Here is a 17,739-nt window from a genome sequence, read left to right on the forward strand (position 1 = left end):
AGGACTTGTTGGAGGTGAATATATAAATTATCAAATTGTCACATAACTTATATTTATATTCAGATATGAACGATTTTCAATTATTATCTTGTAGTTGCATTGACTACAGCTATTATGATATTTTTTTATATTTTATGGACAATTTTTTTTATATTTAATTTAATTTAAAATACCTTAAAAATATAATTTAAAAATATATTTTTGTTTAATTAAACTTTTTAAATTGCCATTTGATTGAACTGATTATGAACTGTCAAATGGCAACATAACCTCAATCCACATTTAAGAACAATTCACAGACTTAACTAATAAATGTAATTATTGTATTAATTAATGCAATCAAAGACCAGACATCGACAAGCAAACATTAAACTTAAACATATATCATTGAATCATTCTTTTTTGTAAATAAACCTTTAATCAAACCAGTGTAATATATCATTTCTGTTCTACAAATTAAGTTGTTTTTCTTTATTCACCCTTTCCTTTAGGCACATCAATTGATACGCGTTTACATTTAACTGTCAAACGTCAAAACAAAACATGTGCGTTTTGTGTAATGTGCTTTTGTAGAAAAATTGTGCAATTTGAAAAGGCCTTTAAAATGTTGGAGCCTGTTTTAGATTTTTTAAATACAAAAAGAGTAGTTTTAGCAAGTGGATCACCCAGGAGACAAGAATTAGTTAAACAATTGGTAGGTACAATGCATTTGTCTAGTGTTATCACACTAAAAATGCTCACTTTAAGCAAAATATAATAATTTAGATAATATTTTCATCATGAAGGGTTTGAAGGTAGAATTATGCCCCTCAACATTCGAAGAGAATCTGATTCCTACAAATTTCAAAGGCATAGAAGATTTTGTGCAAGCAACTGCCCACGGTAAAGCTCAAGAAGTTTTCCAAAGGCTAAGTGAACAAAATACACCACCCGATGTTGTTATAGGTAAAAACCATACCTTTACAAATCTCTTACCCCTATCATTCAATTTCCTTAATAATTTGTTATCAGGGGCTGATACAATGGTCACTTTAGACGGTATGCTTTTTGGTAAACCCAATTCTGAAGAGGACTCTTATAACACACTATCAAGGTTGTAATTATAATTTTTATAGAATTAGTCTTCAATTAGTGACTTAATTATTTGTGCAGGTTGTCGGGAAGAGTTTGTACCGTGTACACAGGAGTTGTAATCAAAACACAGCGCAAAACGGTCAAGTTTTGTGACAATACCAAAGTCCATTTTGGAAAACTCACTCCGGCAGTGATAAGAGCATATATTGCATCAGGAGAACCCATGTAAATAACAGTCTTGTAATTCAAATACTAAAGAATTCAATTTTGAGATTTTTTTATGGTTTTCTATTTTAGGGACAAAGCTGGAAGCTTTGGGGTCCAAGGACGAGGTGCTAGTCTTATTGAAAAAATGGATGGTGATTATTTTACAGTTGTGGGGTTACCTCTACATAAATTATGTGTCGAGTTAAATTCTTTATGTGAAAATAATTTAATATAATTATAAATGTGATATTTTTGTAAAATATATTTGGTTTATTTTATAAAAAATTGATAATTTAATATTTTATATTATACAGAGGATATAAAAGAATTCATTGTTAATAAAAGTTATATTCACAGATTTTTAAAATGTTGTTGTTTTGAGTACTGTACTTTGATTATAATATGAATTAGTTTGTTTTAAATGTTATATACAAAATTAAGCAAATTTGTATAATAATTATAACAATTAAAATTTAGTAATACAATTCAGTTGTGGTAGAACGAATAAACAGTATAGAAAGATTTCCAATAATTTGTATTTTATAATATAAATAATAACAAAATTAAATTGATAGCAAATTATATCCTATGTCTGCAGAGGTCCTGACTCTAAGAATTAAACTTTTCTTTCTCTTGTAAATAAATTTTAATTAATTTAAAAGAAAGTAATTGGGAGAAATGTCAAGTAAACAAATTGTTGAATGCACATTGATTTTCGACACTACTAGTTTTAGTTGTGTTGCATGACAGTACATACACACAAATATATTCTAAAATGTTTATATTAATAAATTAATTTAATATTAAATATAAAATATAGTGATAATGAATAATATTTAAATAAGTGAAGTTTTGTAATATGTTTGAGACAAAAATTGAAACAATACAAAAAAAGATTTCGATTCCTAATAATCTGATCTGATTGAATTATAAATTGTTATAGTATATTGCATTATATTAATGTATTTATTCAATATACAGAAATAACATAAAAGGATCTTATGCAGGAAGATTCTCCAGTTGTGGATTTTCTGTTGATTGTGAAAATGATGAAAATCCTCAACAAGATAATTAACATTTGAAGTGACACCAAAAAGCAATCAGAACATTTACAAATAGGAGGTTTACAATGAATACAACAAACATTTATATTTTCAAGCTAATTATTGGTAAATTTAATTATTTTTAGTTATGTAATTTGAATTTCGCGCTTTCGGCTTTCACTTCACTTCGCTTCGTTCATTTCTTCATGACAGTTCGCCTTTTCTGGCGGCCATCTTTATACCGTGTTTTTTGTGAAAAAGGCGTGCTCGCTAATTAATTAGTGTTTTTTAATTAAACTCCTAATTAATTTCCATTAATTCATACATTAAATGGTTCTACTAATTATGCACATCAATTTGATATAAAATTCGTGTATGATGATATGTTTTTAGATCAGATATGTGACAATGTTCTTCAGCCTTAACTTATCTCTCTCAGCTTTTAATTCCAATCAATTTTATAACCAAATACTTTATTTACAGCTTCCAATGTATCCTTTATATAATGATATATTCATATATGCAAATGTCAAATATGTATAGATGTATGTAAGGCTGCAAGTACTTTTGTAATATATCTGTATATTGTCAAATTCTAAGTCGCCAATTCTCACAAAAGTCTCTGATGTGTTCGTCGCGAAGTGTCGTGTGTTGAGTCACGAAGACTCCACTTGGACATTTGCATATTGTAAATTATATGTATAAAGTCAGTGTCCAAAGTAATGTAATGTAGTGATTTACAAGTGCTCGGCTTTGGAACTTCTAGCAGATGCTTTGGAGGATTCATTATGAGGAGGAGATTTGGATTTAATTCTATGCATCATTGTGGAAACGTCAATGTGAGTCGAAGCAATCTTTTTACACAACGTGTCAATGAATAGTTCTCTGGAATAAGATACAGGATTTTATCGTACAACAAATATTGCTCTAATAATGTTCTCAAGCACATAACAAATAGTTTCTTGTATTTGTATTGTATAAATCAAAACAGCCTGTATGTATTTCAGTGAATATTTGCTGACTCGTGCATCATTAGTATTTTATGCATATGCATCTGCTAAATTTTTATTTCTTTTATTTAAAGTAATTACATAGTAATATTACTACAGAATCTTACATCTATAGTTTGAACCCATTTTGCTTTATTCTATTATAATATGATTTACAATTTAGTTAATAAAGATTTATGATTGACATGATACTAAACATTGTTTTTGCAATTTCAGTGAAGATGGAATAATACAATTTATTCTTTATTTATCTCAAGTACTACTTTAGCAGACGTGTGTGCAAAAATATCGAATATCATTTGCAATTTTGTGATATCAATCTGATATATTAGATACACTTTGTTAAATTATTATTATTTGCAAGTGATGTTCTACAAGCATAAAAATGATTTTGTACAATTCACTACGGGGAAAACATCTTGATTCACTTTTCAGCAAGTGTGTTTTATAAATTATTTAAATCAATATTATGCAATAGTTTTTACTTCTCTTATGTATTAATTGAAACTTATTAGTTTTTTATTATAATTTCATAAATAGTAAATCAAAATATAGTATTATTCTTTAAATAAGACTATGAGGAAAGGTTTCTCCAATTTCTTGTTGCAAAATTAATATGATTAGATTTGGTTTCATTTATTTGTTGAGCTACTTTTCGAGTGCTGATGCATATCATTGTTAATTTGCTATCCTGATGATTGTAGTATCTTCAGCCAATGTTTTGTCTGAATATCATTTGTGTATAGGATATACAGAAGGGGTCCTAGCATACACCCTTGAGGAACTCCTAAATTAATGGTATTTCAGATAGAACTCTAGTTCTGAAGAGTCTGTTTATCAGATAGCATCTCAACAGCAATAATATCCCACATTAGCAAGGATTTTTTTCTATTTTGTAAAGGAAAAGCTACTTATTACAAAATTATCTTTTTTTACTACACTTTGGGGATTTTGTTTTCTGTTTTATTACATTTCTGAAGAGATTTTTCACATGTTTACATTAATTTTAGAATTTTATTTCTATTATCAAGAGTCATGTGTTTTCCCTGTAGCGATATTGATTGCATGCACATTCTCATTGATGACAACACGATTGCTGGTTTTGATCAAAATACTTAAAAGACTCGATATGAATTTCCAAACTGTTAATCAAATGCAACTTTTATAAGTCTTACATTGTAATTTAGTAATTTTGTTTTCAATTTATGTGATGATACTGGTACATTGCTAAATATAGCTTTTTATTATTTCATTGCTGAAAACAATTTTGATCAAGACATGCAATCAAATTTTCGAAGAGTTGACTTGAATGATTATACAAAACGTACAAGTATAATATTTGAATAAGATAAGAATGATTATACAACGTTTGATTACGTACAAGTATAATATTTGATTCAATTATTACATTCAATTTATAAATATTAACATGTTCGACGAATTCAGTTTTCAAGTTTCTGAGCATTTTTTAATAATTCATTTTATAAGTTTTCTTGAAATCTTTTACATCTTTTTCCAATGCTTTGAATATTGTTCAAGTCAACTGTATTTGTTTGTGTCTCGATTAATTGTAAAGGTTTCACATGTTTTATCAAGTAGTATAAACAATTTTGATTCGTTTAATATCATTTCAATTCATCGATTAATAATTCATTCGAATATTTTTTTTTCTAAGTCCTAATTTTCTGATTATAATTCTTTAGAATAATTTTTTTTTCTAAGTCCAAATTTTCTGATTATAATTCTTTCGAATAATTTTTTTTTTTCTAAGTCCTTTCAGATATTTTTTTTTCTAAGTCCAAATTTTCTGAAACCTTTTCAATTAAGACAGACGAGTTATTTCTGCATGCTGTATTATCCCAAAGCCAACATTCGAATGAATGAGGCTCACATTGAATATTTCACAACGAGAAAATTTTATTGGGGCAAAGTTAAATATTTTAACTAAGTCCCAGTAATTTTTTCTCGTTGTGAAAATTTCAACGTGGACTTCATTTCATTCGAGTGTTGGTTTTGGGAATTGGTGTGAGGGAACACTAAAAAACATAAAAAAGTTTCAACGCTGAACAGAAAAGATAAAAATTGACCTGGGACTTAAGGGGGTTTTTTTAGGCTCTCCACCTCCCCCTTCCTCCTCCTCCTCCTCTTCTCTCCCTTTTTTTCCCCTTTTTTTCGCTTTTTTTCACATTTTTTTTTTCTTTTTTGGTGTTTTTTTCGCATGTTGTGGTTTTTGGGTAGATTTTTGGGTTCGGCATGCATTTTCCGCGATGTGTCTCTCTGCGTGTAACCCTCTCGCATCATGGACCTCAGGTTGACCATCACTTTGTGTGTTCGTTTCAGGACCCTTTGCGCTCGCCAACAGCCATTCACCAGCACTGCTCCATTTTTTCTGCTTCAGAGTTGCTCGTCGTCGCCTTCAGCCGGACTCGATCCGTCTCACCTTGTGTCTGCCTCCAGAGTGACTTCACCGAGTATGCGGTCCCTTAAACCACTCGGCTATTTAAGTTATTGATGATACAAGTTATTTTTATTCCTATATTGTATTAATATTGAATTTTAATAAAGAATATGTATCACACACATCTCTCTTATTCATCACCCTTGTCTACCCTTCTCTTTTCCCAGTTCCTCCTCTACCTTCGTCATCTCTCTCTTTATGTATTTCTATTACAGTCAAGTGCGAAACTTGAGTTTTCAGAAATATTCTAAGTGTCAAGGTCGAAATGCGCCCTCTACAATTTAATTTTTGAACTAATTATTTGAAGATTCCGAAAAACTAGGACTCGAATTTTTCACCCGAGTCTTTGGGATTCGATCCAAGGCACCTTTAGCCAGTCAACGTGATGTCGACGACTAAACGCTCTCGGCTATCCGATTATTAAGAAACTTATATTTTTTTGGAAACGCTTTTGTCTAATTCAGGAAGGACTATTGAAGGTTGACAGCTCCAAGTGTTTTGCGAAGACCTTTGCATCAGGCGCTCCACTATAGCTATTTAAATTTAATCAATCCGCCATCTGAATTTATTTCTTTGAACTAACATTTGATCGTTTTGAAAAACTTTACATCAGTTATTTTTCATCTACATAGATTTACTTCTTGTGGGATCGATCCGAAGAACATCCAACTACCACAACGACCACTTACGCTCTTGGCTATTTAGTCGTTTGATAATAACTATTTTTAATGAGAATGCATTTTTTCTATTTCGAGGATTTAAAGATTTTTGAAAATTGAATATCGTTATTACGTCTCGAACTTGCACTGTTCTATACATTCTAATGCAACTAGATTTTATCTGTTATTTGAAGATTCGAACTACAGCACCGTTGGGCTGGATAACCGCTGTTGCTACTTAACGACCTTGGCTATTCATTTCTTAAGCGAAAAAAATTTAATGAGAAAGTCTTTTGTCTAGTTTGAGGTACTGAACTTTATGAAAAATAATTATTATTCTCTTCAATTCTCATTCAGAAGATTCGAACTGCAGAGTGCATCATCTAACAAATGCTACTAAACGGCCTTGTCCATGCAGTCGTTACACAAAACATGCGTTTGAGTTCTCATAACGACTTCTATTTTGTCTTTAATATCTTATTAATTATCCATCCAACCACAACTCATCGTTTATTTTCTTACAGCTGCATTCAAGTACACTGAAGGACGCACGATCTGCTCTGGACAACTGCATTGAGATCACATCATCAGGATTGGGATTCGAACTGGTTGACCCTGGACTTCTGAACTGGTGAAATAAGTGAAGTCCTTTAGCCGTTTCGGCTACCGAGATGCAAAATGGCCGTCGACTATATGAGAGGACACTGAGAATGGATTTCTGGCAAATGTGGGGGTGAAAAAATACTGGAAATTGAAAAAGTTGCCGGAGGGGTTGCAGAATGATGGCATACAATTCTTTAGGGTTGTACGGATTTCAAGCGGGGGGTTTCAGGGGGGAGAATTTTGTCCGTTTTTTGCTCAGAACACCCCAAAATGATGATTTAAAAATTTCACGTGTATTTGGGGTTGTTCAAACTCTAATGTTTTCTTTTATAATAATTAGAAATAAAATTACATATACAATTAGCAATTATTGAACAAATAGTTTATGAATATAATAATTAAATTGTCAAAATTGATTTTCATGCAATATATAATTGAACTGAGTATGTTTAAACTTATAAAAACTGGACCTAAAATTATTATTATTGTTGTAATATGTATTGAATATATATTTGCTTAATATTGTGTAAACTATGTTATGTTGATTTAAATAAATATATAAATTAAAATGCATAAATTTCTTTTATATATATTTTGTATATTTAATAAAATTTGCTATATGGTTTAATTTGTATTTTATAAAGACTTAAAAACAGTCTATGTATATTTATTTTTTTCGGTATTGTCTATTTTTCAATGTATTTATTAAGCAGTGTATGAACTCCCTAATAAAATTGATACAGTCACCACAAAATTGTTAAGGAGTTGTCCGCGCTCGCAATTATTTCTCAATATACTGATATATAACTGGCGATGGACTCCCTAAACTACACATGCATTCTTGAAATCACCACTACATATGTATTCGATGCACCCACACATGCACAACGCGTATATCTCGTTCCCAACCTGGTCCACATTTATATATCGTCTATACAAATTTATAATAGATTTATATATATACATGTCGACGTTCCATATAATTATATATCGTGTATATATGGAGTGTATAGGGTTGCATATACAGCCAGACGTTTATAAACGACGAACTCGCGCGCTATAAGAATCTTATAGGAATTTATATATCGCACATATAATTCAAATTATAGAGGTGTATATGTATATGAGAAGTGTATATAAAAATTCGTAGATATCTATCCATGGATTTGTTTTCAATGTTTTATTAGATATTCTAACGCTTTTGCCATATCTGTTCCAAATTTAATAATTAATCAATTAAAATGGTCAAATTAATCATTATTTGTCAACAATAAAATCCTACTAACTACTTTATACACCCATATATTTATTAGGCCATGCATGGACTCCCTAATAAATTGGTACAGTCACCTCAAAATTGACAAGGAGTCGTCCGTGCTCGCAATTATCTCTCAATATACCGATATATAACTGGCGATGGACTCCCTAAACTACACACGTATTCATGATTTCACCACTACATACATATTCAATGCATTCATACATATATATATATATATATATGTATATATATTGTGTATATATGACGTATAACAGGTTGCATATACTGTTAGGGGTTTGAAAACAAATTTCTTATAATTAGAGGTGTGCCATGGAAGTCTTATAGGAATTTGTTATAATTATTATATATATATATATATATATATATATATGTATATATAATTAATTATATTAATAATTTTATATATATAATTAATAATCATAATTAATTATTAATCAAAACATACCTTTCAATTTTATATTTTAAATCATTTAATTTAAAAATACTGCTCACTGAAAATAAACATATATATATATATATATATATATATATATATATATATATAAATTAATAATTAATAGATAATAAAACAAATCAGTAATTTTAGACGTTCACTTATATTCTATTTTTCAAAATATACATATCTTTTCATCATCTTTATAATATCTATATATATAGTGGGCCATTTTTCAATATACATTTAATAACTATTCAATTTTCATAAACAATTATACATCGCTTTATAAATTTGGCAAAAAGGACATCATTTTCAAATCGAGTACAACGTGTTTAGAAAATCCATGGATAGCAGTCCACGAATTTGACTTTATACATTATATAAAGTGATATATAATTATTTATTTATACATATACATTGAATTATAACATTTTTGTTTAAATAATTGGTGTGTTGAATTAGGCTTTACATTTATTTATAAAGTGGGCGGATTTTCATCTAATTATCATTTAAAGGGATTACAATTTTTTATATAATATCGAAAACTCTCTTTTAACAATTCAGAAAGTTATACTTGATAGTGAAATCATTACATATATATATATATATATATATATATATATATATATATATATATATGTATATATATAATGATCCACTATCCAGCATTGTTATATATATATAAATATATTAGTTTCTTTTCTTAATATTTAATACAGTATACATTTAATATCTAAATTCTGGTGTTGGTACATTCAATTGCGATATAGTTTTTTTATTTGAGTTAACAATTAATAATTTCATCTCCTATTGGTTTATATATGTATATAAACATTTTCTTTAATTTATTGACTAATACTTTTTTAAAAAAATAATAGACTTGGGTAAAGGAATCAATAGATAAATAATTGTTTATATATATATATATATATATATATATATATATATATAAACAATTATTTAATTAACTCTAACTCTAAATTCATATTCACAAATTTCATTTTTTGAGACTAACAATAATTTGGTTCAAATTCTTGTCTGTCAGATATATATATATATATATATATATATATATATTTATTTATATATATATATATATATATATATATATATATATATATATATATATGGCTATAATATAATACCTGTTTCTTACTAAATCTAAATCGATAAGATAAGGAGATCATATCGTATCATATGTTTTGTCATGGTCTTGACTCATAAGTATTGATAATATATAATTTATTTTAATATCATTGAATATTAAAAAGTTTTAAATTAGTTCGAAAGAATAAAAACAGACTTAAGACAAATTCCTGTGTGTTCCCTATTGGTGATATACAATTTCTTATATATAAAATTGGTAATTGATATATATATATATATATATATATATATATATATATATATTACTAACACAAACTCTTAAATCTCTCTTACAACTATTTATCTATATATATATATATATATATATATATATATATTTTCTCAATATATTATTTTTATCATCTACACAATAAATGCACATACATTGGAGTTTTGTGTTCACTATTTATATTTATATATATTTTGATATTTAGAGCTACAGAGATATGTCGGTTTACTTTCAGGGACAAACATTTCATTAAAGTAAACGATTCAAAAACACTGTGCTCGATTCTAAAGTACACACTCATATGGTGCCATGATAATAAAATATCATTACAAAGACATTTATATATATGTACAAATATTTATATAAATATAAAGCTGCTTTTACCATCGCAGAGAAATTCTTTTCAACTTGATAACTAGAAAATATACAATTTGGTAAATGATATATGTGTATGTATATCATTCTTATATATATATATATTTATCTAAATTAAATTAAACAACATCTTTATGTCTAGTGGAGTGTTCAATGGCAGCCAATGTGTCTTTTCTGTGTCGGACGTACAGACGTCCCTTCATCCAAGGATCTTGCAACTGCAACGGCCTGAAAAATAATAATATTCATTATTATTTATTAATATATACATAAAATAAGTACAAGTGGTGTTTTGCCTTAAAACACAAATAAATCCCTAAGAATTTAAATTTAGCTACGTTTAAAATTGTGACTATAAAATAAATAAACATTTGAAAAAGACATAATCATGAAGTCAGTATACAATGGCATCAGAAAAAGAGAAATAATAATTCTTGTGCCTTGCTCTGCTGCTCTACATATATACTTTTTATTAAATTTACTTTAATTTATCGAATGTTACTTGAAACTTTTCAAAAAGCAAGTCAAAGAAGGAACACTTAATTCTTTTTCTATCTCTCCTCGCAGAAATTTGATATTTTCTATAAGCTCAGTAGTATTATTTACAATTATACACAAAATCCAGAATCCAAAAAGAATCTGAAAAACTTGAAACGTAATCAATAAGTCGAAAGACCAAAAGAGACTTGGATTGGATGGAAAGTGTATAAAACTTCTAGTTTGATTGTATTGACAAAAATATATACCAACTAATGGGAGTTTATAATACCTCATTGTATATAGCATTTAAACAACACACATCCTTATACAACATCTATACAATCACACATCTATATATATATTCTTGAATTTGATGTTGATATATATGTTTAATATGAGTTTAATATTCGGGCGTAACATCAATAAAAATAGTATGAGAGTTTTTTTAGAAAGTTTATTTATTTAAAATCCATACGTTTCGACTAGCATCTTAGCCATCATTCAGTGGTAATCAAATTAACTTATTAATTAAATCCATGGTATGAGTATGTGCACATTGATAAGATGCACATACTCATACCATGGATTAATAATGGTTTCATATGCTACATTAGGATACAAAATTGTAAGTGTTTTATTATTATTATTGTTTTTCCATGAAATTTTCTTGCATATAATTTATTTAGTTTTAATTTTTACAGTTAATTTGATTACCACTGAATGATGGCTAAGATGCTAGCCGAAACGTATGGATTTTAAATAAATAAACTTTAAAAAAAAACTCTCATACTATTTTTATTGATGTTACGCCCGAATATTAAACTCAAATTAAATATATATATATATATATATATATATATATATATATATTGTATGATTCTGAATTTGATGTTGACATATGTATTAACAAAGTCTAATAATCGGGCATAACATCAATAAAAAACAATATTTTTTATTGATGTTATGCCCGATTATTAGACTTTGTTAATATATATATATATATAATATATATATATATATATATATATATATACCTAAGTCTGTTTTTACACGGTCTTTTTGTACACGGTTTTGATATAACACGGTTTGAAAATTGAATATTTTTAATTTTTTTACACGATTTTATTCCATTTAGCACGATTTGAAATTTTATGTACTTCAATTTTTTTTGTCAAATTTAATTTTTGCGAAGTATGTTCATATCACAAAAAAGTATTTATGAAAGAAAAAAGTCTGAAATCAATCAATTACCTTAAAAATTGAATAACCTATTCTTTTCGTTCACTACACAGTTTTTTAGTTCCTGAACTTGCCATACATTTAATTTATATTACTTTTAAGATTAGAGTGCATATCTTTTTTATCATTAATTGCTATGCTTGTGAAAATAAGCATTATATATTTGATTTAATAAAATAAACATGAATTCTTGTTCTTAAAAATTCTTGTTTTTCACTAATTTTAATAGGTTTTAGAGATTAGGAACAAATCACCCATTTTTGTATAAGATCAATGTCCTTTTTTACACGGTTTTTTTTACACGGCTTCTTCTGGAACCAATCTACCGTGTAAAAACAGACTTAGGTGTGTATATATATATATATATATATATATGAGTGAGTTCTTGAGGGCGATACATCAAACAAAGAAAAGCCAAAGATTTATAAAATAATCTTTATTTCCAAACGTTTCGACATTCAATTTAATGTCATCATCAGTGGATATTACGTTGGTTGGTTACATATAGAGAAGTGTACACAGCACTAGAGATTGGCACTGACATTTATACAACTAACTTGTCAGCACTATGCATTTTTTATATAATTTTTTTTTTTTTGTATGATGTAAACAGAAAAATGATAGTTTTATTGAACAATAATGGAAGTAGATTCTACTTACATTATTGTTCAATAAAACTATCATTTTTCTGTTTACATCATGCAAAAAAATTATATAAAAAATGCATAGTGCTGACAAGTTAGTTGTATAAATGTTAGTGCCAATCTCTAGTGCTGTGTACACTTCTCTATATGTAACCAACCAACGTAATATCCACTGATGATGACATTAAATTGAATGTCGAAACGTTTGGAAATAAAGATTATTTTATAAATCTTTGGCTTTTCTTTGTTTGATGTATCGCCCTCAAGAACTCACTCATATATTTCAACATCAAAATTAACTACTAAATCATATATATATATATATATATATACATATATATATATATATATATATATATATATATATAACAAGTATGTCCTTATTGAGATACATCAAATGATTTTTAAATTTTTGAAATCGGTATAGTCGTTTTTAAAACATCGTTAAGAAAATATCAAATTTCAACTAACACACACACAATTTACACAATATATACAAACAATTCCAGAATCAATTACAATTATCAATTACCTGAAATCATCTCTCAGCCTCCTCTCCCTGGCTCCGATAACGGCAACCAGACAAAACTCCTTAGCCTTCTCCTTAACGCCTCCCGACAGAGCACTCAGATTCAAATTCTTACCATCTCCTGCACTCGCACCAAATTTACTTCCACTCGGCCTGTTGGTCTTCAGCTCGCTCGTGAAAAACGTCGGTCTCGTCGGATATGTAGTAGTGGTCGTCGTCAGTTCAGACGGTGGCTGATGAGTTTTGGACGTGGCGGGAAATTTATCTCCGGGCAGACTGAGTCCCCTGGACGTGTTCGGGATGTTGGTCTTGCCGTTAAGGAGGCCCCGTCCGCCGCGGAGGACGCTGGCGACGTGCAGTTGGCGGACGACCAGCTCGACGACCTCTGCGGCGCTCGTGCGATTAGTGACACGGAGCCGAAGAGAAGCACCAGTTGCCAGGCCGGTGTCGTAGGCAGCGTAGACCTGAACGAGATATTTGATAGAGAATTTTTTGTTTAAGGGGGTATTCTACTGTAGAAGCATGAATTTTGCCCGGTTTTTGAAGCGCTGTATAAAGGAAACAAATAATATTTTTACTATAGATTTTTTTATCATTTGTTTATTGATATTTTATTATTACATAAAAAAATTATTAAAGAAAAAAAAATAGAATTCACAAAGTTATGAGCAGTCAAAGTGGGGGCTCAAAAAAAGAGGGTGTTCTGGCGTGCATGATTCCAACCCTCCTGGTGATCCCAAACATAAAAAATAGATGGATTCTTAATTATTATAGATGCCGCTATCGTATGAACCTTGGATAAGTTAAAAAAAAAATTTTTGTTTGAATGGCGGCAGTTTGAAAAAAAAAATGTTTTTTCATGTTTTTTTTAACAATTCCGAATTTTTTAAAAATACTAAATGAAAAGTTATAGTTTTGAGAAAGGTCCATGCGATAAAGCGATGTATAGAGAAGATCCTCTTCAAATTTGAAGTAAATCGGTTCATTAGAACTCGAGATATCCTTACCGCCAGCTCGAAAAAAGCAGTTCCGAGAAAAACGCGTTTAAAGTTTTGAGACTCGGTCGGACCCGAACCGAAGCCACGTCACTAAAACGGATATTACTCAGAAAATAGTAGTAATTTCGAAAAATCCTTTCAATGACATATTTTTGAATAACTAAACTTTGAAAATATGAAGAAAAAATTTTTTTGATTTTTTCAAAATTCTACAGTAGAATACCCCCTTAAAGGGCACAACTAGTGTAACCGCCTAAAAGAAAGGTGATTTTTGGAAATTTATATTAAAAATACTACTTTATCAATCATTTCAAAATTTTAGGAATATATTTACAAATGTTTTAAGAATACATAGTAAAATTTTGAAGAAAAAAATTAAATAGTTTTTAAGTTATCGTCGATCTCCAACGGCGCGAAAAAAAGCTCCTTTATTACTGCAGTGATTCCGGCCTTCTACGTGGATGAAATTTAAAAGAAACTAGTTGGTTTGGTATTTAGCCTTGAGGCAAGTTACATGAACTTCCCGATATGTTTAAATAATCGACCTAATGAATAATAAACAAATTAATTTATGAGTGATTAGAAGTATTCCGAGAGAATTACTCCGTTAACTCGGAGTATTTTCAAAAAGCAACTTTTCAAAAATCAACAATTAATATATTTTGAACCAGTTTCCGTAGGATTTTGATAGTTTAGTATGTTTATTAAGACCAAGTACTATATCGTTATACCAAGTAAATCGTTTAATTTTAATTTTAGCTAACGTCAAAAAAACTACTCATTTTCTCTAACTTTGATAAATTTAAGAAGTAAACTACTTGTCGTAAAGCCGTAATATTAGGTTGTCAAATATCTCCCTTCCGCTTTTTTGCTCTTGGTTTATAATACAAAAAGGCGGAAGGGAGATATTTGACAACCTTATATTTTAGTAAGTTCTATAAGACCATGATACATATCGCTAAAAAAAATCCATAAAAATCAGCTTTTTTTTTTCAACAGTTAATTACAAGAAAACGGCTTGGTACATTTTCACCTGAAACTAATCAGTGTCATTCCCAACTAATATCTTTCGAACAGTTTTTGATTTATTAAAATTGGTTCGGTAGGATGACATTAAATGTGGACGAAAGGCTTAACACTTTTTTCCAAATTAATTATTGAAATTAATAAATTAATTTCAAATTACAAAGAAAGGGCTTGGCAGATCGTCGCACAAAACTGACAAACGATAGTCCTCATCGAAATACATCAAATGGCTTTTAAATTTCTGAAATCGGTTCAGGCGTTTTTGAGAAAACGTCAATGAAAGGTCTAATTTTGACAAATGCCAAAAAGACGATACCAATTTTTGCAAACTTTGACGAATTTTCAAAGTTAAACCAATTATCGTAGGGCCGTAATATTTTAGTATGATCTAGAAGACTATGGTATCTACCGTCAAAAAATAATAATGAAAATCGTCGACAAAAATTTTTTTAACACTTTATTACAAGAAAACGGCCCGGCCGATCTCTACCAACAACTAATCAGCACGATTCCCAATCAATATCTTTCGAACGGTTTTTGTATTTTCAAGATCGATTCATAACTGCGGGCTAAAACGTGGACAAAATTTTTTTCACTTTTCTGCTATTTACAAAGAAACGGCTTTGCTGATAGTCGCGCAAATTTGATAAACGCTAGTCCTCATCGAGATACATCGAATGGCTTTTAAATGTTTGAAATCGGTCCAGCCATTTTTGAGAAAACGTCGATTTACGGCAAAAAATCTGTTCACACACACACATACTTTTTCCAAATTTGGTCTCATTAGATTCAGAATGGCTTGAAACGTCGAGAAACATAAAATTTTTTACTAAATGTTTGTAAATTTCATCTAGTTTTTAGTAACGTAAGCAAATTATAATGTCCGGAATGAAAATTAAAAGATATTTGAAGAAAAGTAAAAAAATGTACCTAATCCATGTATTGCAAATTATAAGAATACTAAATATAAGTCCGTATTTCAACTACAACTTATTCAAAATTTTGTTATCCAAGTGTATACAACAATTATAACAAATTCTAGTAAACTTTATCTAGTTTTTAATCATGCAAATAAATTAAAGTGTCTAGAACAAAAAATTTAATACGTTTAACAAAATGTACAAAAATGCTCTAAATTCACATAATGACAAAAACTCTTTCAATATCAAAAATGTCTGCTTTATAATCATATTTTTATATTATTACCTGTATGATTCCTTGTTGAGGGTGCACGGGCTCCCGGATAAGATTTGCTTATCAATATCACTCGAACTATCACAATCCTCGTCTGCTGAAGCAGCACTCCTTCCTCTTTCTGGTGAGCTCACTTTCGAGCAAGGTTCTGATACACTTTTTGTGGTGCTCGAGGAGTTGAAATCCGTTAAGAAGTTCTGTTTTTTTGGTGAATTTTGAAGACTTGATGCTATTGATAGATGATTCACTTTATCAGACCTAAAGGGATAATAGAAACATTTAGAATTCAGCATATTTAGACAAATTTCTTCGACTCACCTATGAATTTTAAAATTTTCCTTCCCCGAAGACGAAAGAGTTTGCATCTCGGCTTCTAAAGTTGGCCGTAAATACTGTATGGTTTGTTGTAATACTGTTTGTTGATCGACAGACCTGAAAAAATCCAGCACTTATAATTTTTTTGTCGAAAACAATTTATTAATCAATATTTTCTATCTCACTTGGTATTAGTTCTCCTCAATCCCTCCCCGGTCCAAATTCCATCGAACAGTGGTCAAATCGTTGACCCGAGTCAATTCTCACAGGATCTGTTCAAGGACCTCACATAGCTCTTCAACTGATCCACATCCTGGTTCAAAAACAGGACCGGATTCACTCTTGGACGATCCAAAGTCCAAATACTTCTACCACCAGCACTGGCAGCATTACGAGTCACTCCTGCTGATTTATCATCGTTGGAAATTTTGGTATTTTTGGAATCGCCTGGACTGAGATTTGGAAGCTCCAAGGCTGGTCGTTTAGTTTCAGGTTGTCTTTGGAAAAGTGGCTTCTGGAAATGGTTTCTGGGGTTGCGTTTGGTGTCTGAGGACTATCCGTGATGCTGCAAAGGCTTTTGGAACCTCCTGTGTTTAAGGTGGAAAAACTGGAAATGAATTGAATATGAATAACAACATTTACATTTTAGTACAGCAAGAAGTTTTTCTTACCATGATGTCTGTATCCACGCCTGCGATTTCAAGTTGACTAAAATAAAGAAAAAATCTGAGATCAATTATTAAATGATTAAATTCACTGTATCAAACTGTATTTTTAAAAATAGATATACAT

The 17,739-nt window shown here is 29.4% G+C and overlaps 2 protein-coding genes across 2 annotated transcripts in view; one reads left to right on the forward strand and one right to left on the reverse strand.

The window, feature by feature from the left end:
* Positions 1-378: 378 nt before the first annotated feature.
* LOC113372744 (maf-like protein CPR_2112) lies at positions 379-1,516 on the forward strand. Its single transcript, XM_026613089.1, has 5 exons — positions 379-694; positions 786-945; positions 1,012-1,093; positions 1,153-1,299; positions 1,372-1,516. The coding sequence occupies exons 1-5, from the start codon at positions 560-562 to the stop codon at positions 1,514-1,516; spliced, it is 669 nt and encodes a 222-aa protein (XP_026468874.1). The 5' UTR covers positions 379-559.
* A 9,125-nt stretch (positions 1,517-10,641) lies between these two features.
* Positions 10,642-17,739, reverse strand: part of LOC113372745 — an 8,525-nt gene continuing 1,427 nt past the window's right edge. The window contains exons 2-8 of the mRNA XM_026613090.1: positions 17,619-17,673; positions 17,232-17,461; positions 16,951-17,064; positions 16,645-16,890; positions 16,545-16,569; positions 13,418-13,878; positions 10,642-10,750 (exon numbers count right to left, since the gene is read on the reverse strand). Coding sequence (XP_026468875.1) covers positions 10,642-10,750; positions 13,418-13,878; positions 16,545-16,569; positions 16,645-16,890; positions 16,951-17,064; positions 17,232-17,461; positions 17,619-17,673 — 1,240 coding nt within the window. The remainder of the gene's footprint in view (positions 10,751-13,417; positions 13,879-16,544; positions 16,570-16,644; positions 16,891-16,950; positions 17,065-17,231; positions 17,462-17,618; positions 17,674-17,739) is intronic.

The sequence above is a fragment of the Ctenocephalides felis genome, unplaced genomic scaffold (assembly GCF_003426905.1).
Source record: "Ctenocephalides felis isolate EL2017-DRISC unplaced genomic scaffold, ASM342690v1 CF-g0.4_SCAFFOLD_01604, whole genome shotgun sequence".
Lineage (NCBI taxonomy): Eukaryota > Metazoa > Arthropoda > Insecta > Siphonaptera > Pulicidae > Ctenocephalides > Ctenocephalides felis.

Coding starts and splice junctions, on each gene's coding strand:
- LOC113372744 (XM_026613089.1), top strand. CDS start 560: ATGTGCTTTTGTAGAAAAATTGTGCAATTTGAAAAGGCCTTTAAAATG. Junction 946..1,011: donor ACCACCCGATGTTGTTATAG/GTAAAAACCATA, acceptor ATTTGTTATCAG/GGGCTGATACAATGGTCACT. Junction 1,094..1,152: donor TCTTATAACACACTATCAAG/GTTGTAATTATA, acceptor TTATTTGTGCAG/GTTGTCGGGAAGAGTTTGTA.